This window comes from Cupressus sempervirens, chromosome 10, assembly GCF_028749045.1.
Source record: "Cupressus sempervirens isolate cs-2001-9-10 chromosome 10, ASM2874904v1, whole genome shotgun sequence".
Classification (NCBI taxonomy): domain Eukaryota; kingdom Viridiplantae; phylum Streptophyta; class Pinopsida; order Cupressales; family Cupressaceae; genus Cupressus; species Cupressus sempervirens.
In genome coordinates, this window is record NC_143127.1 from 81,763,836 (window position 1) to 81,786,254 (window position 22,419).

Genomic DNA, 22,419 nt, shown 5'->3' on the forward strand with positions numbered 1-22,419 from the left:
AGATACACCAAAACAGCTCAAAGACTAGGAACCAGAATGGCCTGAAGAGGCTGCACGTGCCCAGATAACTTTAGAATGAACACAACAGAGGTGTCTAATCATCTGAAAATTAAGTTTGAACAGACCACGTATTTCCAAACCAACTCACTCAGAAGGTATAACAACACAGGAATAAACATTTACCAGCAAACACTCTTGTTAATATATATGTATGTGCTAACTAATACAAGTCTCTGCTTGTTAATACAATATCCACATTCCCTTGTATCATATGAAATAGCAAGTTCTTATATTCCATCGTAATGCGGATTTATTAGTGATATCCATAAATGTGCATGAGTTTGTCATACGCAGAACAACCGCCACACAATTACATATGCATCCCTCAACTGTTAGACTATGTTGAAGCAAGTCTTTTAGAACATTTCAGCAAATTTGGTTTCCTTTCCAAATAGCATTTTCTTTCTCTATTCACTTGCTATCACCAAATATATCATTCTGTGCTGCAAAGCCTTTAAAGTTTTCAAACCTTTCCGGAGTAGTTGATTCCTCACATTCAGTATCAGGAATGGCTAGACTAAACTCGGCAGTATTGAAGCTTATAATACAGGCACATTCTCCAAGAAGCAGCAGTATTTGGTAATTCAATACTTTTTGCTTTTCATTTTATACACAGAAGTACAAAGAAAATCAATTGAAACAAGGGCTACCCCAAGAATGTAAATTCATGAATATCATCCATGTTTCCTGCATACTTTACACCTCTTTTTTCGAAAGTAAATGAAAAAAGATAAATATGTGGATGAATCTCTGACAAAGTTGGCCAAACAAACTGCTACAGGGGGTCTAGCCTTTATATATTTATTGCACAATGGCAATGAATAACATATCCACATGCTAAACTAGTAAGTGCAAAGAAACTTCTACCATATCATTTACAGTATGTGAAATCTTTAAATAGCATACTGTACGTCTGTACATACAATCAATTGAGATTCATGATATATGACGTCAGCATTTTGAACTCTGAAGTTCCGAATGATTGGTAAAGGGAATCCTTTTTTCAATTGTACATTTACCAAAGGTAATAGGACATCCTTCACAAGAGTTTGAACTATAGCCTGCAGAAGATTCAACAGAAGGAATGTTGAACGTGAGATGTCATAAATTGCTCATGGTCATGAAATGTTCATAAAGTCTAAGCAGTGAAGTTAAAGTAATATCTCTAGCAGATGCAAACAATTGTCAGGAAAATCAAAATATCATGATTTTCAAAATGTCCACAAAGAACATGTATAGATGACCCATAACACCACGTTTTGATTCCCCAATGCTCTATAGCTATGCTGAGGTTAGATAGCATTACATCAATGATGGACCATCAAGAAGCTATCAATTATACAGAAAGGTTCATATGCAAAATAATCCCTAACAGGACCAAAAAAAATGACACCAATGATTCTTGATGCAGTGGATAAACGCTTCTTTTAACATAACAGAGAACTATCAACGGAAGAACATACAAAGGATGGTGTCCTTTTATTCTTAGACAAGTAGTTTATACATTCTTTCTACTAGTGGTGAATAGGACAGTAAAATTTTCAAATGTACATGATTTTTGCACAAAAATGCATCGGCAAAGATTCTGCCAGTCAATTGAACTTAGTAGGTAGAGAATCTACAAACTGGAATTTACCTGGATAAATCGCATGTGAAAATCACCAACATTGCTCCACTTAAGCTTAAGGGCGAGGTTTTGTAAATTTGCCTCACCAATAATATTGTTCCCAGAAACATCCATTAATCCATTAGCAGAAATTGTCTGTTACAAGGATCAATCACAGCATGTTTCAATTAGTGATGCTCATAGACACTTCCAGTTTCACGAAATACAGAATAATAAAACAATCCCAGAAGATCAAGCAAATACTGCTTGTCACTTTTGTTAGAACCATTATGTCAATACAGATTCCACCATATCCACTGTTGGCTGAGGAAATGTTCAACTCTAACCTATTTCAAGTAGGGACATAATGCTAACCTATTTTTTTTCTATCTTTCTAGTGTTAAATATTTATACAGGGATTAAATACACCTGAACCACTCAATTCCACCAGTAACCTGTAATGATATTTTCTTGAACTTCACAGTACCATTCCTCAAATGAACTTGTTCAATTGGATTCTAAAGTCTAGGACCTTTCAAGAAAGAGTGAAGATTTAACCATGTTAGTTCTTTCTACAAGACAGAGTTCATATATACAAGACTCCCAAGACTTGTCTAGATTTTGAAGGTCCTGAGGCATAGTTACACTGCCCTGGGGGACGGGGGGTGTGTCGAGACGTGGGGACAAGTTTCCGAGTAGGGGGGTAGAGGGGCCTTGATTTGGGGACAGCGAGGGACGACAGCAGGGGGCAGCAGCAAGGAACAGGGGGAGATGTATATACTATACATGTGGTACTTAAAATGCTAGTTCTGAAAATATCCATAACAATATAAGACACAAAAATGTACAATTAAAAATACTAATTTTCTAAAATTTAAATACTTGAACATTGCTTTGTGATTGAACATCGAACGTGTAAGTGGAACATTGAACATTGAACAATAAATATTAAATTTTAAATACTCGAATCAGCAATAATAATAGGCATAGATATCAAATTTTCAATAGTAGGAGTATCTTATCAATCATCATAAAGATGATTACATTGAGCAACATAATATCAATATGATATTCAATGTTCATAACTTCATATATCAAAACAAGTACAAACTATATAATCAAAATGACAAGGCTCAAATTGTAGTGGAGGCCTCTAATCATCCCAATGGAGAAATAAAAAATGTTATTTCTTTTTTCAAAACAAACTTAAATTTTTTAAGTGGATGGGAGACATCCAATCGTCCCTTGGAGGGATTGAGGGACGCATTCTTGTGCCCTTGTCCCCTCAAGGAATGCAAGACCTTGCATCTCCGTGAGAATGATGGTAATTGGGAAGCATTGTTGGGGACATTGGAATAATATCCCCCCCTCTCCCCCATCCCCAATGCGTCCTCTCCCCAGTGTGTCCCTATCTTGAAGACATGGGCATTTTGGGGGGTGCAACGCGTCCATGTGTTACTTTACTATGTCCTAAGCCAGGCAGACCAAGCAGAAGTACAAACCAAACTAACTAAACCCTGGCTCAAAATATTCATATATCAAAACAAGTACAAACTACATAATCAAAATATTCATATATGAAAACAAGTACAAACTACATAATCAAAATGCCAAGGCTCAAAATGTAGTGAAGGCGGCTTCTAATTATCCCTCGAGAAAAATTAAAAGATATTAATTTATTTTATAACAAACTTAAATGTTTTTAAGTGGATGGAAGACATCTGGCCATCCCTTGGAGGGGTCGAGGGATGCGTTCCTATCCGCCTGTCCCCTTAGAGGACGTCGGGACGTCCCCGCATCTTTGTTGGAATGACGACGAACGGATGATGCTATTGGGGACGCCAAAACATCCCCCCATTCCTAATGCATCCCATCTCGAAGACGTAGACATTTTGGGGGGCAGACCCGCCCCCGTGTTATTATCTCCTAAGGCAGGCAAACCAAACAAAAAGTGTGGGTACTCAAGACCCAAGCTATTTGAACCAAACTCACTAAACCCTAACAAGCTTTGCCATGACAATTAGGTGGAAACTAGGAAAATAGGAAAATATAAAAAATAAAACAAGACTAAAACAAGTAGTTTAAATTAAAAATCAAAATCTTGTGAAAAATACCGTGTACCATGAAATATGGTGTGCCCTCAAAGGTATTAATGTGGCCCCTTGGGACTCCTAGGGGGCAGTAAACCCAAATCCCCATGAAAGGGAGTAGGCATCAGTCATGTTGGGGGTTGCCACCATACACACATGCTCCAATTTTGAAAAGTGCAAAATAAATGCATTTTGGGCCATGTTGAACTGAAAAAGCTAGGGTTTTAGTTTATTCTTTCAACATTTCCCTTGTTAAATCCTAAGTGATTGAAATACATAGTTGCCAAAAAACTAGCACTATACTTGTACAAGTGATAGGTTGATGAAGGGTGCTCCCCTTAATACCATAAACTCATAACAGAAACAAAGAAACAACAACAAATGCGAGAACAAAATATGGACTTCTTATTTGCTCCACAAATGCGGAATTACAAAATTCACAAGTACAATATGCTAACCCACATGGGCACCTTTCATTACAACAATTTCCAAAACTAAGCTGCGAACTACCACCCAGAGCTCTCCTAGACAATGTTCGAGCTTTTCTTAAATAGGAAATTTTATGCCACCCGAGAAGGTTCTAGACATTGAAACTTAATACCAAAGGCCAACAGACCCTAACAATACATAAAGAGTCGGCCAAATACATCTTTGACAATTATTTTAGATATTTCGGGTAGCCCAACTTTGAAAGGCCATAACTCACAAACCATTACTCTGATTGGCTATTATAACCACTTTTCAAAAATGCCAGCTTGATCTACAGGCTCGAACCAATGCTAACGCCCTTTTGTAGAGTTTTCAGACCTCATCCGGGCACTCTAAGGTCTCCAACGGTGAGCCTGAAGATTTTCTACAAATATTTCCACCGAAAATCCGCAATAACTTCTCCAATACCTATGCTTGAGCAATGAGATTTTTATGGTAGGCTTACAACTCTAAAATGAACCTTCCTATAGAAAATGAGAACATTCCGAGCTCATATGAAAAACTTATTAAAAATAGTAAGTTCCCATAAATAGTAACCACCCTGTCTACTAGTCTTTATTAAAATAGAAAAGACTAAAAAGAAAATATTTTTGGGTGATGCAAGATTGCTCTTAAACCCAGGATGCTCCTGCATTAGACACTCGAGGTAATTTGAGAAGTGACTCCATCACGTCTCAAGTGTTCAGAGGAAAGCCAAGAGGGTAAACCTCCTCCCTTGCAAGCCATGATGAATCCTCTACTAGTCTCCCTTTCCATTTGACTAGGTATTCCTCATAAGTTTTGTTCCTTGTACTTTTAACTACACGACTGTCCAGTATCTCCTCAATCTCCTTTGTAGCCGAACTAGTTGCTGGAACACTCCTTTGCGCTTATGCAACTTCATCACCATCACCTCCTTCATAATACTCTTATCAAATCTAAAATATTAAATACTAGTGAAATATTCAATTCAGCAAGCAACTCCACTTCATAAGCATTTTCACAATCATGCCTTTCACTACTTTGCACGGTCCAAACTTCTTCATCTTCAACTTTTTATATGTACCCACTGGAAAACGCTCCTTCCTCAAATGAACCATGACTCCATCTCCAATTTGAAACTCCTTTTACCTCCTTTTCACATCTTCCTTAGCCTTATATTGTGTATTAATCTTTATGATGTGCTTCCTCAGCTCCTCATGGATGTTCTTCAAATGTTCAACAAATTCTTCTACTTCAGCACTACTTATCTCCTTTATCCAACTGCCTCAATTTAGAAGCATTTTTGGGACTACTCCCATATACAATCTGAAATGGTGATTTACCAGTACTCCTGTTGACAGAATTATTATATGCAAATTTCACTTGTGGTAAAATCATATCCCATCCTTTTGGCTTGTCTCCAACCAAACATCTCAGCAAGTTTCCCAAACTGCGATTCACAACTTCGGTCTGTCCATCAATCTGTGGATGATGTGATGAACTGAACTTCAAATCTGTTTTCAACTTCTTCCACAATGTACGCCAGAAATACCCAACAAATTTGGTATCTCCATTTGAAACTATACTCTTGGGCAAACTACGTAGTCTCACTACTTCCCTAAAGAACAATTCTGCCACATGAACATTGTCGCTAGTCTTCTTGCAAGGAACAAAATGTGCCATCTTTGAAAACTTGTCAACCACCACAAAAATAGAATCATGCCCTCGCTGTGTCCTCGGTAATCCAAGAACAAAATCCACGTTGACATCCTCCCACTGCTTCTCTGGTACAGGTAATGGCTGATACGATCCTATATTCTACTTCACTCCTTTTGCCATCTGACATACTCTGCAACTCTGTATAAACTTCTTCACATTTGCTGCAACTGTGGCCAGTAATAATTCTCAGCAACCAAAGCTGTGGTTTTATCTCTACCAAAATGTCCAGCCAACCCTCCACTATGCTTCTCCTTGATGAGATTCTCTCTCATTGAACTTCTGAGAATGCACAACTGGTTTCCTTTGAATTACATACTATCCCGGATCATGAAACCCAACCACTTTGTCCTATCAAGTGTAACAGGTTCTGTACAAGCCTTCAATGCTTCACCAAAATCAGAATCATTTGGATACAAAGTACTGAGTTCCTTCAACCCAACCACCTCTATCTGCATTTCTGTAAGCAAAAGTTGTCTTCTACTGCAAGTATCTGCAACTCTATTAGACTTCCCACTCCTATGTTTCAAAACAAATGTATAACTCTGCAAAAACTCAACCCACTTCTAATGCCTTTGGTTCAATTTTCCTTGACTATATAAATATTGCAAAGCTTGATGATTAGTATACAAAACAAACTCCTTAGGAAGAAGATAGTGTCTCCACTTCTTCAATGCTTGAACTATAGCATAAAATTCCTGATCATAAAAAAAATATTTTCTTTTGGCATCATTCAATTTCTCACTAAAGTAAGCAACAAGTCTACCTTCTTGGCTCAAAACAGCTCCTATTGCAGTACCACTAGTATCACAGTCTACTTGAAACACCTTGTTAAAATCAGAAAGTGCTAAAACAGGCTACTCAGCAACTTTTTGTTTCAACAAATTAAAACTCTTATTTGCTTCTACAGTCCACTTAAATTCTTTTCTATCCCTTCTCATTGTTTCAGTCAAGGGTCCACAAATACTGCTAAAACCTCCTACGAACTTCCTGTAAAAATTAGCCAATCCATGAAAAGATCTTACCTCTGTCACACTTCTTGGAGTAGGCCATTCAAGGATAGTCTTCACTTTCTCTAGATCCATTTTTAGACCTTCTGCTGAGACTAGAAATCCTAGGTACACCAACTCCTTTACAAAACCGCACTTCTTCAGGTTTATCAACAACTTTTCTTCCCTCAACTAATCAAACACCTTGTGAATATGGATCAAATGCTCCTCCAATGTCTTACTACAGATCAAAATATCATCTAGGTAAATAATGACAAACTTACTTGGAAACTCCTTTAGTACCTCATTCATGAGCCACATGAAAGTTCTCAGTGCATTGATTAGCCCAAAAGGCATGACTAACCACTAATACAGTCCTTCCCTTGTCTTGAAAGCAATCTTCCACTCATCACCTTCTCTGATACGAATCTGATGGTACTCACTCTTCAGATCTATCTTTGTGAAATACTCAGCTCCACTCAAACAATCCATAATATCATCCATCCTTGGCAATGGAAATCTGTACTTGATTGTGATCTTGTTAATAGCACAAGAATCTGTGCACATCCTCCATTCTCCATTCTTCTTTGGTGCCAATACTGTTGATACAGCACTTGGACTCGGACTCTCTCGAATCAACCCCTTCTGCAACAACTCATGAACTTGTCTATTCAACTTTTCACTTTCTACTGGTGTCATTCTATGCGCTGCCCTGTTTGGCAAACTGGCTTCTGGAACCAAATCCATTTGGTGACTAATCTTCCTCATTGCGGGCAATCCATCAAATACATTATCTGATACAATATCAAAAAAATCTCCCAACATATCTGCAACTTCTGCAGGTACCTCCTCTACTTCTTCTTTACTATCTTTTGGAATTATAGCAAAACACATGCTCACGATTCATACCTTTGAGAAACTCTTTTCCATTAACAAAAAATAGTCTGGCAGGATTACATACCTTTTCTTCTTTATCCTTCAATGGTTTCAACTTATGTTTCACTCCATCCTTGGTCAGAGTATAGGTATTGGCTCACCCACCATGTACAGCATGCCTATCAAACTGCCACGGCCTACCCAGCAACATATGACATATGTCCATAGGTATGATATCACATAGTACCTCATCCTTGTAGCTTCCAATCTTGAACTTCGTAGAGCACTGCTCATTGACCATGACCTTATGGTCATCTTGCACCCAAGCAATACGATATGGATGCGGGTGTTTCTGTCTCTTCAGCTTCAACTTGGTGACCATTGTTTCTGACACCAGATTGTCAGTACATCCACCATCAATGATCACATCACAACACTTATCTTCACATCTGCAACTTGTGCAAAACAAACTCCTTCTTTAATCAGGTTCATTCTCACCACTCAACAGGACTCTTCTGTTAACTAGGACTTCTCTTTCAACATCTTCAGAATGTGAAGATCTGGCATCTTCATCAACATGAGTAACTCTAGCCTGGCCTTTGTTCTTTGATCTGTTCTTCCTTGGCACTGAGAACATTCAAATGCTCTATGCCCTTCTTCTTTGCAGTGAAAACATTTCCCACGGAAGCCTCCTCTTCTAGATCCTTGTCCTCTACCTCTTCCTCTCTGATCTCTATTGTTTTGATCATGGAAACGATTGGAATTGTTTCCCCTCTGGTTCTGATTGCTACTTCCAGCCTCATCCTTGTTCTTCTAATCATCATTACGACCTCCATAAGGTCGTCCGCCAGATCTTCCACCATGACCTCTTCCACTATTCTTGTTATCAAACTTCTTGCTTAGTTTCTCCTCAACCCTTAGGGCAAACTGGTATGCCTCCTCAATACTGGTCACTCGAACAAGCCTCATCTCATCCTGAATGCTTGGTCATAATCCATTAAGATAATGGACGACTTTCTCCTTATCAACTTCTGCATGGCCGATTCTATTGAGAACTCGGTAGAACTCTTCAGTATACTCTTGAACTGATTTTCCCGCTTGCTTCAACCCTTGCATTTTCTTCAACAGATCAAGCCCATAATCCACGGGAATGAATTGTCACTTTAGTTTAGCTACCATTCGTTCCCATCTAGTGATTTTGTCCTCTCCCTTTCTATTTCACTCCAAGGAAACCTCCTGCTACCAGATCTTCACATGTCCCTTCAGTTTCGCCTTCGCAAACTTGACCCTATCAGGATCCTCAATATCTTCAAAGTACTCCTCTAGTTCATTGATCCAAGCGATCAACTCTCTGGGTTAAGATTTCTTGAAAATGTGGGAACTTCAAACTTAGGTCTTTTTCCAATCTTGGAGATGGCCCTAAAAAGTCTCTCTTCCTCTAGGTTTAGAACTCCCTCCGCTTCGGTATTTTCATCTACTTCGTCCTCATCCTCGCTTTCATCTCTTATAGGAAGATTTATTCCTCTACATATTTGTTCTTCCAATGCTTGCATTTGTCTTTGAAGGGCTCAGAAACCCTCAGGTGTAACACCTACAGCTCTTCCACCACGCACTCTTCGTGGAGACATTTTCGTGCTTTCGCTGAAACCCTAGTGCAAGTTGCCTCACAATCGGCGATCTGTCTACACACTCAGCCGAAACCATGGTCCTGGAACGAATTGCCTCACAGTCGGTGATCTGTCCACACACTCAAGAACTCTAGCTCTAATACCACTTGATGAAGGGTGCTCCCCTTAATATCATAAACTCATAATAGAAACAAAGAAACAAAATCGAATGCGAGAACAAAATATGGACTTCTTATTTGCGATGCAAATGCAGAATTACAGAATTCACAAGTACAATATGCTAACCCACATGGGCGCTTTCATTACAATAATTTGCAAGACTAAACTGCAAACTACCACCCAGAGCTCTCTTAGACAATGTTCGGGTCTTTCTTAAATAGGCAAATTTTATGTCACCCGAGAAGGTTCTAGACATTAAAACTTAATACCTAGGGCCGACAGACCCTAACAATACATAAAGAGTCGGCCAAATACATCTTTGACAATTATTTTAGATATTTCGGGTAGCCCAACTTTGAAAGGCCATAACTCACGAACCGTTGCTCCGATCGACTATTATAATCACTTTTTGGAAATATCAGCTCCTGATCTACAAACTTGGAACTGCACAAACGCCCTTCCATCGAGTTTTTGGACCTCATTTGGGCACTCTAAGACCTCCAACAATGAGCCTGAAGATTTTTCTGCAAATATTTCCACCAAAGATCCACAATAACTTCTCTACTACTTATGCCTTAGCAATGAGATTTTTATGGTAGGCTTACAACTCTAAATGAACCTTCCTATAGAAAATGAGAACAATCTGAGCTCATATGAAAAACTTACTAAAAATAGCAAATTCCCATAAATAGTAACCACCCTATCTACTAGTCCTTATTAAAATAGAAAAGACTAAAAAGAAAATATTTTGGGGTGATGCAAGATTGCTCTTACACCCAGAATGCTCCTGCATTATAGGTACCCATACTGGTACATCTTTTTTGGTAAATAGGAGACAGGAACTTGGAATAGGTAATATATACGACTCACCAAGACCTACGAATACTTGATGAGTCAGAAGATGAGGCATGTCTAGCAAGTTTCCTGGACTTGGACTCAGACTCTCCCAAGTTTTTGCCAATAGACAAGTGGATTAACAAGAATTTTCAGCCAAGAATGGAGTATTTGGTATAGTTAATGACTACTAGGAAAGAGCCTTCAGCCCTTACAGAAGTGTCAGACTTGTTGATTTGATGCTTTAGCAGATTATGCTTCGACAACAGTCTGCTTTACATTTATTGCTGAACGAATTGATAATTAAAAAACAAATTTCTGAGTTGAAGATCGTTTCCATGAAGTTTGCTGATTGATTGATTGCTCAAACTCATTCTTGTTTGATGATTGAAGGATTTGCTAATTCTATGCCTGAATGGTTGATGCTTGATTTTTTTATGTTTGAATGATTGATATTTAAGTGACGGATATTTGAATGATTTGAATTATTGATATTTAAATGATTTAATTGATAGATGGATTGATCTTTTGCTACTTCTTGGTGTTAAAATGTTAGCTGACTACACAACACCCCCAAGATCAAATGAAAGACCAAAATAGCTTCCACGAGAATGGCAAGAAGATGCATAACAATGCAAGAATGGTGATATTGCTAATGGACATGTCAATGTACATAATGAACCTTGCATATATAGGCAAGGTGAATATGGAGGATTAGACAAGATGCAATGCACATTCTATCACCCACATAAGGTGGAAAAGTGATCGTGTGCTAAAACCATGAAAGGTGGAAGATCCAATTGATGTGGAAAAATGATCATGTGATAATACCATGAAAGGTGGAAGATCCAATTGAGGTGGATAAGGGATAACTTGATAAAACCACCTAAACTGGAGGTGCTTCTAAAGTGTGTTGTGATCACTAAATAAACTTAAGTGATATATGTAATAAGGACCAAGGTGAGATTATCACTAGGTACGAAACCTTAATTATGCCACACTTGGTTTGTTTGTTTGAATGAATTGATGATCTATCCAATGATTCTCTTAATGAAATGATTTACCCTTGATATCCATAAAAAGTCACCGCCCTTAACAAGTAATGAGTCACCACCCTTCATTATTTCCTTCTGAAAATAGTCGTCTATTTCCAAATCGATTGATTTCTTTCTTCATTCCAAGTTGAAGACTGATTCAATGATGATGGTCCATGGATTGTCCTCCTTAAATGAAATGATCTCCCTTTTATATCTCGTGTTTGAGGGAGCCACAACTCTTCATTTCATGCCTTCTAATCATATCATATTTTATTTTTATTTTTATTTTTATTTTTATTTATTATTGAATCACATTTCAATAAGGAGTCATTACAAGATGAGTTTCTTTGGGAAAAAAGTACATTTCAGAGAAAAGAGATAAGCAAACAATCTAAAGATAGTAAGATACAGGTCCACGAATGACACAACTTTCTGATTATTGGAATATGAACCTTACACTATACTATATTTTCCACAGGTAAAACAGGCTTGAACTTAAGTTCCTAGCCAACTGCATTCCCAATGGACCATTCTTGTAAATATGCTTTTGTTATATGCTAGCACCGGAAATATCAAGCAATTGAATTTGCTAGTATTCAAACGAGCTATTTCCCAAATCACATAAACGTAGATATTATTATGGATGAATTAGAAGCAAACTTATTCAAATTCAGAATTCTTTTGTACTTGCAAGATCAAGGCATTAGGTGTTTTCCCAATCATTTGAAAGCAATTTGCAATCTCAATGGGTGTAAACTCTAATATTTTCAACATGTCACTTACCATTGATACGCAAGCTACAGGAATAGTATTGTCACCATCCATAACATCTATTATCATATCTGCAATAACAACAGCATCTACCCCTTCTGAAGTAATGGTTATTATTGGTGGTGAAGACACTGAAATATTTAGTTTCATGTCATCATTGGGATACATTTTATAGAGCTTGGGAATAATAAACCTCCAGCTAGCTGTATTTAAAAGTGACTGTTCTGGCAGCTTATCCACTAGCCAGCTTAGTAATCCTTCCTGCCAAACAAAACAGCCATAAGACTTGTGTCAGAAAAAAAACGGATTTCAACTTGCAATGAATAAATCAACCAATAACCTAAAGGTTAGGTGACTACTAGCATCTATTTTTCTAATTCATCAACTTACAATATAGACATCGTCAGCATGATGTCAACTATTTAAAAGACAAGTCCATTTCTTCAAATTTCATAACACGAGATATCAAGTAGATTAATAAATAAACAGAAACAAATATTAAACATAAAAAAAAAAAGAAATGTTTCAAGTTTCTTGACATAATCGATGGGATTGTCCTGTGGACTAAATACACATATATGTGAAAACAAAGTTGTCGTTAAAGGAATTCCAGCCTAGTCGAAAACTAAAATTGTAAAGCTGATATTAAAATATTGATAAAAACAAAGTAAAAATCAGCTTGCCAAGTCTATATCAAGCCTGAGTCTTGATAGCAGGGTCCAAACTCACAAAATGTGTAAGAAAACTCACTTTATTCCTACAGTGATTCTCGCAAAAGATCTTACAATTTTTTGAAGGTTACCTTATTTCCTGAACCGTTACACATTTTAAGGAAAAACTAGGGATGGTCAGGGACATGCACTACTATTCCATCATCTCCAAAATGTGAAATGAGACTAGTCATCATATATGGGTGATGGCATACTCCCCCACTAGGCTAGGCAAATAAGGAAAGAATATCCTAATAGCATTGCAAAAGAAAAAACATCCAAGATTGGCTATCAACCTAAGGACTTACAATATAACACACTGATTAAAAGAAAGAAAGGGAAAAGAAGAATAAATAAGGTGTTTGTGACTCGCCCTAATTTGGGAGTTACTAATACATCTTGACTGAACTAAGAGATGATAGTTAAAAACTTAAAAAAAAACAAGGAAGAAGGTGAAAATAAGAGAAATAAGTAAGAAGGCAAAGTGCTAGAAGGAACAGAAAATTAAGAACAAGAAAATGGAAGAAACTGAGGTGGCCAAGCAATGTAAATTTTGACAAACACCCTAAAGTGACCTTCAAATGATGGGGAAAGATTGCATAATGACCTATATTTCCTTTTCTCCAGAAAATTAGTACTCTGCTTTCCAAAAGAAAATAAAAATGTGTGGTGTGTATAGGGAAGGAACCAAGAAAGTATTACATTAGTGTACACTTCAGCAGCCGAATTCAATACAGTTTCACTCAATGCAATTTCCATCATCTTTGATGGACCACTACAAGAGATCCCAGGTTGCAAATTGGAAAGCCTGTGGATTTGAACATTAGGAGGAGTCATTGACACAAATAGTCCTTCAACTCCAATACTGATTGATTTAGGACCTACATCAGGAGCTTGCATGACTGTAAAATTCATTGCGACGTTACTGTCAACTCCTATTTCCTTAGGAAGATTCTGCAACAAGGAATCAAGTTTCATAATGCCTTCCTTGATCTTTGATGTCACTGCATTTTCTACTGCAGCCCTAATCTCCCCTTCAAATGCATCCACAAACCTGTCCAGGCAATAAGACAGTATATAAATCCTTTGAAAAATAAATAGGCCCTCTTATTTCATATTAAAAAGGCAAAAAGGTTTTCCTTCTTGGCTATGTCAACTTTTTAAAGATAAATGTCAAAGATAATTTCTATAGAGGATTCATTAAATTCACAGACAATGTGATAATATATTCTGTATAAGAATGTAAAAATTACTGAATTTTCTAAAGCACTAAAATATATACAACGTTAACATATAATACATGGTATTTATGGTCAAAATCCATACTATGGCTCATAGCTGTAGCTATGATTCTGGTCTACACAGGAACAGCTGAGAAACATTCTAGGCATACCAAAGTGGAATAGCTACTTACAATTCACTCTGTTTTCTATGGAGCCAATGGTGTCGCCCTCTTCTGTTCTGAATGGCTAGTTGTTAATAGCTGATTTTGGGACAAGAGTTATCCTTGTCTTTGGGAGGAGATATGTAATCATCTGATATATATATATGTTGTGCAAATGAACATTGAATGGAAAGGTGGAGAAATGATTTGTTGGCTTGCTGCAGTTAGAAAATCTTGTCAGTCCTAGTATACCTCTTCCTTGGAGTGGGCTGTTTGTGCAAAGATATCATAGAGAAGGATCTATAAGATGGCTTTCATCTTTGATCATTACTTCAAGGCCCATTCTCCAGTGGATTTATGGCAAAGCTTCATCTTTAGAGAGATGCTTCCTAAGCCATACATTATCCAACCTCTGTTTTCCCTCAATCCAGAATTTCCTTCCACTAGAGGATTGTGTATCTGTGTTTGAGTTGCGCTATGAGTTACTCTAATTGTGTTATGATGCCTAGTTTGTAAAAATTATCATGAATACATTCCATGGCATTTCAGAGCTACCATGGGTCGATTCAACCACATAGGCTAAAGTGCCTCTGAGCATATCATCCTGTACACCTCGTACTTGCTACTGAGCATCTAGTTTTTTAAAGTTACTGCAATTCGTACCCAAAATCTAGCAGGCAGACAGTTACAAAATTTGCAGTCCCAATATAATGACTCTCCATCTTCCACAGACCCCTGATTAGGTAAGAGATTTAGACTGAACTGCTTGATATTTGATCATTTAAGTAATGTCCTTTTGAAATCTTGACACAGAGGTAAATTGACCTGGTAAACTTCTCATGCCAGCTCCATATAAGAAATATGGTTAAAGATGGACAGACTCTTTCCTTGTTGAACTTCTCCCTTTTTCTGTTTGCTGACCATCTTCTACAAAATTACGTAAAAAATGAACTTTTTCTAAGCCTCTCTATAGAAATTTCTTTAGCATGTCACAGATTTCCTTTGGAACCTTATTCACGGTTGCAAGCAGTGAGAGGAGATAAACTGGCACAAGTTGGAGCGCTATTGGTATTAGTTGAATTCTTCTTGCCAAAGATGACCAATTGGAAATCAAATGCTGAATTTCTTTCGAATTTTTCCCTCTAGAATCCCTAGAGCATAATTGTTGTTGGCTTGATGTTGAGCTAGAAGCCAAGAATACTTATCCAAAGTAATTGTCCTAAAAGTGAATTAACAGCTTTGGATATAAATGTTAAAGAATATTATTGTTCAAATCACCCTTTGAAATTAAAGCTCTATTATTGAGTATTCCACAATAAGAGGAATTTGTAATCCACAAGTTGAAAATTATGAAGCCATGTGCCTCATGGAGCACAAGACAACTTGTAGATTTAGTGGTACTCTTTGGACAATCTTATGAGCCTACTAAGAATCAAAACATTCTTTTGAGGGAGATCAGATCCTTCAACAAGCTTGTCTTTGACAAAGGCAAGTCATTGCAGCAATTTGTCCGTGCCATGGATCTTCTTGCAATAGAACCTACAATATGTTTACCATATCTTCCAATTCCTTATGCTCCCATTCATTGGCTACAAGTTGTTCGAAACCAATATATATGTAATGTCCCTCTTATTAGGGTTAGCAAAACCTGCAAAATAATTGTGAGAATCATAATAATAATGTATCTCATTATACTATTCTACCCTCTATCTTATAACTAACCTTAAAGATATCTCTAGATCGGGTTTCCTAACCCTTGGTCATTTGACCATCTTCTCTAGAATGCACCCTTTAAGGTTCACATATGCATATGTTGACATCATCAGAATATTCTGGCCATTATCCATTTCCCATCCAGCCATTCATATAGGGTTACTCATCTCCTACACTAGCAAAAAAGCCATTCACACAAGGATCTCACTTCCTGCACTAGCACTATGAGGTTCCATTAGCCATTCATACGAGGTTTGTACTAATCACTCGCACTGGTGCTATGAGATTCCACCTAGCCATTCATATAGAGATGACCTCACACTCTACACTAGCACATAGCCATTCATATAGAGACGAGCATGATCTCTACACTAGCACAATGGAAATTAATTAAAAGAATTTATATTGCTAACTTGCTACATAACCATTAAGTCTTTATTATTAATAATGTCAAATTATGGGATGTTATCTTTGCTACACCATATTCTCACATATCATTATCTTTCCAAATTTCTATATGTTTTCATCTTTATCTAAATACATACTATACTCATAAATTACTTCATGATAATATAGAGAGAAACTTAATAATAAACAACTGATACTTACCTTTAAACTCTATCAATGTTTTGGGTCCTTAACATCCTCCACTAAGGTGTACGATCACCTTTACCTTTGTAGTGCACCGACTATTTTACTTTGGCGATGAGTCTTGTCACTACACTTGAATAACCATGCTCTTATTATAGTGCTTTCCTTTCATTACAAATGTCTGATTATTTCATTCATGCACAGGTTTCAAGGTTTTCCACTTGTCATGCTAACCTTTGACCTCCCTGTTATGTATGCCATGTCACTCTCCTTGGCCTTTGACTTTACCCATGTTCCTCACAGTACTTTCAAAACCCACGTGGGATGAGGTGGCACTTCTCCCTTCATCCCCACGGTCTCCTATTCCCTCCAACCACGTAGTAGCTTATGTCTTTATCCTTTATTTATTGTGTTGTTCCTTCTTCTAATGATATTAAGATTCCATTGATGAGCATCTAGGTCTTTCTTTCAAATATTTATATCGCTTGAGTTAAAAGTGTTTGAGGATTGTAACCCTTTACATTATCATGTCCTTTATATTAATGGCATTAGTTGTTGTAATTTACGTATGAAATAGTAAGTGTAAAGTTGATGTGAAGATTACCATTATTAATAACATTATATATTGATTTACTTTACTAATCATAGATATCACTTCTATATGAATATGCTCAAGGACTCAATTGGTCTATTATTATTGATAATTTATATTATATACTTTTTTTTATAGAAACCTTATATAATTCAAACATGTATTATATTATTTATACATAAATCGGGCTCTTGACAATATATTTTGTTTCCTTGTTTTGTGTTGCAATTTTTCCTTTGTGTCGTGTTTTTATGTAGTTATGGTCCCTATTCAATCTTGATAAAATTTGTTTCTCTCGGTCATCTTTTGGCCCCGTATTTTGGTCTACTCATAGACATAGATATATTCTCTTTGTGCTTGGAGGAGGCACACATCCATAAAGCAATTGCTAAAAGGCTTCTGAAAAATTGTATAAGTGGTCTACAACCTTGCCTATTTGGTGGAATATTTGGTATCTTTTTTATGATCCCCATATGCTCAAGATATAAGAAGTTGAATAGAACCTTGGTCTATGATCTTTACCTTGAACCATAACATGTCAAGGACAATAGAAACATATGGACCAAGTCCAAGCATTGTGTTCCCTCAGAACCGCAACCCACACCTCCTTTACCATCACCTCTTAATCCCCCCATATAGCAAGTCCATGGAAAAACTTGGAATCAAGGAACTACATCTCAAAGTTCCTAAATTGTAGGGTTCTAGTACCTTCTTTCTTTTCACTATCTCCTTGAAGCCCCTAAACCCATGAGAGAACCCTGAACCCTTGCAAAATGTTTCTAGTGCTAAGTCCATCTATGGCCCAAACTCCACAATTCCCCTCCTCCCCAATTCCCAAACCATTCCTAAGCCTGGTTCTCATCCTTCTAGTCCTCTTCATTTATTATTTCCCAATCCTTCCCAAAACTCAATCCCTATGCTATCTTCCTCAATTATCATCTATTGTTTCCTCTCAAGGGCTTAACCTCATCAAATTCATGCCCTCAAATTGCAAGAGCCCAAATGAATTTGTCACCATCTTCATTTCCAACTTCCATTTCTCTCCCCACTTCTAACTCTCAAATTACTTCATCTCTTCTTAGGTTCTCAAGTCCTTACCAAACCAAGCTCCCACCAAGCACTAGAACATTCAAAATTCTGCACCAAGGCTACACTCATTCAACTATCACAATGTCTTCCAAAAGCCATTAATGCCTCAATTTGACCTCTACAATGTTCCATGTTTTATTGTGTCTTTCCTCTTTCTTATAACCCTAAAGGGCCTTCTAATTGTTTAGTATGAGAAGAAGAGAGGAAAAGTGAGGGAGAAGAGAAAAGAGAAACCATAGGGTTGCAAACAACAAGATAGAAGAGCACCAAGGAGATCAAGAATTAGTTTGGGGAGGCCATAAGATTGCATTGGGAGCTTTAAGGAGCCAATGGCAACACACCTCAACTCATTTGCAAGAGGTAAGTGTTGATTTTTTTGTATGTTAGTGTATTTTTCATTCTTTTGTCAATTTTTTAGTTTTTCATTTATAAATCTTGAATGTCTTTTAGTTTCTACATGTTTTTTTACTAAATTGCAAGGTGCAATCTTGCAAACCCTACAATTGGTTTTTATAACAATTTGCAAACATCTATTTGATTTTACATTGTACAATTTGCTCAAAAATAATGTAGGGTTTGTTGTTTTTTTTAGGTCAAGTTTGTAATGGATTTTTCTTATTGCAACAGCCTTAGCTTTCATTTTCCATAATGCCTAAAAAGGATGAGGCTTGGATCTATACTGAAGAATTTCCTGAAATAACAAAATATCAAACAAAATGTTTCTTTTGTAAAGAAATAAACTCGGGTGGCATCTATAGATTCAAATATCACATTGCATTAGAGGCTTTGGAACAAGAGAAGTTAAATAAGAAAATTCAACTTGAACAGTTAAGTGCTATTGGCTCCCATGCGCCCTCATCCGCATTTGCATCTGTAGGTTGCATTGGAGAGGGTTCTTCTAGGCCTCCCTTTCATCCTAGTGTTACTACTACTACTAGCCCTAGTGCTTGTCCTAGTCCTAGTCGTTCTTATACTGAACTTGGGCCTATTATATTTCAGCCTAGAGTGTGGAAGTCCAGATTGGATAGTTACTTTGTACCATGCACTACTCCTTGCTCACAACCTTCGCTTGAGAGCATGGGTAGTTCGAACAAGGAGATTCATGATGCTGCCAGAAAACAAATTTGCAAGTTTTGGTACTTTTTGCAACATTCCATTTATTGCATTCAGGTAATTATTTCTTTTTTATTTGCTCTCTTTTTTAATTATTTAATATTTCTACTTGTGTAATCGTAGATTCATATTTGATATTACATAATGATTTGTTATCTAAATTTCTAATAATAATCTATTTGTGACAAAACTCCTTATTAGCAAGGCATGATAAATGCTATGACTATTTGTGGTCTAGGCTTTAAAGCCCCTACTGAGGCTGAGTTCGGCTTCCTCTTAGATGAAATGGTAGAGACATGAAGTTTGAGCTAGCCGACCACCCAAAGGAATGGACCATAAAGGGTTGCACCATCATGAATGATGGTTGAACAAATAGGAGGGGAAGAACACTCCTCAATTTTCTTGTTTCTTGTGGAGGTGATTGATAATTCTACTTTCCTACATGCTAATTTAAATTCTGATTTGTTGATGGTCCATGAATCATAATCATAACAATTAAATGTTTCGCTCTATTTCAGTTTTGTAGGATGCACCATGTTCATCAAATCTATTGATGCTTCCTCTCAAGTCTCAAAACGCCACATACTTGTGTGAGGTTATTGAGGAAGTCATAGCAAAGGTGGGGGAAGAACGTGTGATGTAGGTGGTGACAAATAATGCAGCAAATTATGTTGTTGCAGGTAAACTTTTAAGTTTTAAGCTTAATTGTTTAAGTTTTAACTTATCAAATTTTGAACTTTTGTAATTATAAGTTTCTTAACATGTGTAAATACTAAAATTCTAATTAATTTTAAAATTGCTACAGGCAAACTATTGATGGAGAGGCACCCCACTATATTTTAGACTCTTTGTGTCACACATCGCATTGACCTCATGTTGGAGGACATTGGTAAGATTGAGTGGGTAAAATCATGTGTCGAAAGGGCAAAAAATATATACAAGTTTATATACAATCATGCATTTGTCCTCACCACAATGAGGAAATACACGAAAAATAGGGAGTTAGCTCGTCTAGGCATCACGAGCTAAGACCACTGCGGGTATAGATGTGAGGAATACCCTCTTTGATGAGGATGGTTTTTGGGCACCTACTCAAGAAATAATCAAGGTAAATTTTTTACAATTTAACATTTAGTATTGTTATTTATTATTTAATAATTTTAATTATTTAATGATTTAACTTTATAATTTAGTTTTGACTCAATTTTTTTTTTTTACATTATATGTAGATTAGTGAGCCCCTTGTATCTCTCCTACGAACTGTTGATGAGGAGAAGCCCTCTATTAGCTACATATATGAGGGCATGGATAGGGCCACAGAAGCCATTAGAGCCCAGTATGCAAAAGTGTCGGAGAAGTATGGCCCCATTTGGGACATTATTGATAGTAGATGACAGAATCAGCTCCATAGGCCCATCCATGCAACTGCCTATTACCCTAATCCAGCATATCGCTTCCTTCCTAACTTTAGGGCGGATGAGGAGGTTCTTACCGGCCTATACAAAGTCATACAGAGGTTGAGTCCTGATGGTAGTGCCGCAACTACAACCATTGAGCTGGACAAATTCAGTAATAAGGAGGGGTCGTTTTTCTCTAGTAGGATGGCCATAGAGGCTCACACATCATTACAACCAGGTAAAAACAATATATTCTTAAAGTTAATTCATAATTGTTACAACTTATGCATTTTAGTTTTTAATTTTGTAATTTAGCCTTAAAGTTGTGCTTGTAAATGAGACTAATTGTTTTTCTTTTCCCTCATTTCAAATAGATGGTGGCAAATGTTTGGGCAATCAACCCCAAATCTTCAGAAGATTGTCATCTATATTTTGAGTCAACCTAGCAACGCTTCTGGATGTGAGTGCAATTGGTCTATGTTCGAGCATATCCACTTGAAAAGGTGAAAATGGTTGCATGTGCAGAGGTTGAATGATCTTGTATTTGTTCATTACAACCTCCTCCTTAGGACCAGACATATTTTGGCCATTGACTCTTCTCCGATCATTCTAGAGGAGATTGATCCAAAGTCAGAGTGGCTCACTGAGGCTACAGATGCAGCAGTCGTCATTGAGGAAGACCATGAGTGGGTTGACCAAGTAAATATAGAGGCAGAGGCTGTGGCCATTGCAGAGGAGGCTAGAGCTCGTTCAAGCATTGACAAACGCACATGTGCACGCACAAAGCACGCCACAAATACAGGCCCTAGTGATGTTAGTGCACCCATCTCACATGTGGGGGCTATGGCTCAGTGGTCCTCTAGGACCTACCTTAGATGCCTTTGTAGAAGGCATTCAGAGGCTGAGTCTGACCCTGAGGCTGCAGTTGATCTTGAGGATGATGATGAGCCTGAGGCTTGAGCTAGAGCCTTGTTTTTTCATTTTGTTTACACTTTGACTTTATAGATAGACATGTGTTTCATGATTCATTATCATGGATCTTCATCTTACATACATTATGATTTGATGTCATTTGATTTGGTTTTATGATTATCATTATGGATCTTCATCTTACACACATTTATGATTTTGACAACATTTATAATTCTATAATCCATATATCTATGTCATGACTCATTATGATCCTATGATTTTTATTTACTTAAGCTACAATTTAAATTTTACGTATGTGATGGACTTATCAATTAGGTTTCTTGTTTATGTATGTTAACTTCTATTTGATGATGTTATAGTGTTTTTTAGTTATATTCCGTAAAGGGTGCATGAAACAAGTTTTAAATCGTTAAAATCTTTAAATTTCAAAGGTTTTTTCAAGATTCATAGTAGCGATTCACGATTTGAGTAAGCCTTGCCAATTCCAATTGGTTCTTTGATCTCTCTCTCTCTCTCTCTCTCTCTCTCTCTCTCTCTCTCTCTCTCTCTCTATATATATATATATATATATAGACACACACATACACACACCTTCCTTATCCTTTCAATGCCGATCAAATACATTACCTTTAGTATGTCGATCATGTTCTATATATCATACATGTAATAACGGGTTGTTAT

General features: G+C 37.0%; 1 protein-coding gene across 3 annotated transcripts in view; it reads right to left on the bottom strand.

The window, feature by feature from the left end:
- Positions 1–707: 707 nt before the first annotated feature.
- LOC149532677 (lipid-binding serum glycoprotein family protein) overlaps positions 708–22,419 on the bottom strand; it is a 106,903-nt gene continuing 85,191 nt past the window's right edge. For all 3 annotated transcript variants that reach the window (XM_089807440.1, XM_089807442.1, XM_089807441.1), the window contains exons 3-6: positions 13,629–13,980; positions 12,229–12,477; positions 1,697–1,822; positions 708–1,121 (exon numbers count right to left, since the gene is read on the bottom strand). In XM_089807440.1, the coding sequence (XP_089663566.1) occupies positions 954–1,121; positions 1,697–1,822; positions 12,229–12,477; positions 13,629–13,980 (895 nt within the window). In that variant the 3' untranslated portion in view covers positions 708–953. The remainder of the gene's footprint in view (positions 1,122–1,696; positions 1,823–12,228; positions 12,478–13,628; positions 13,981–22,419) is intronic.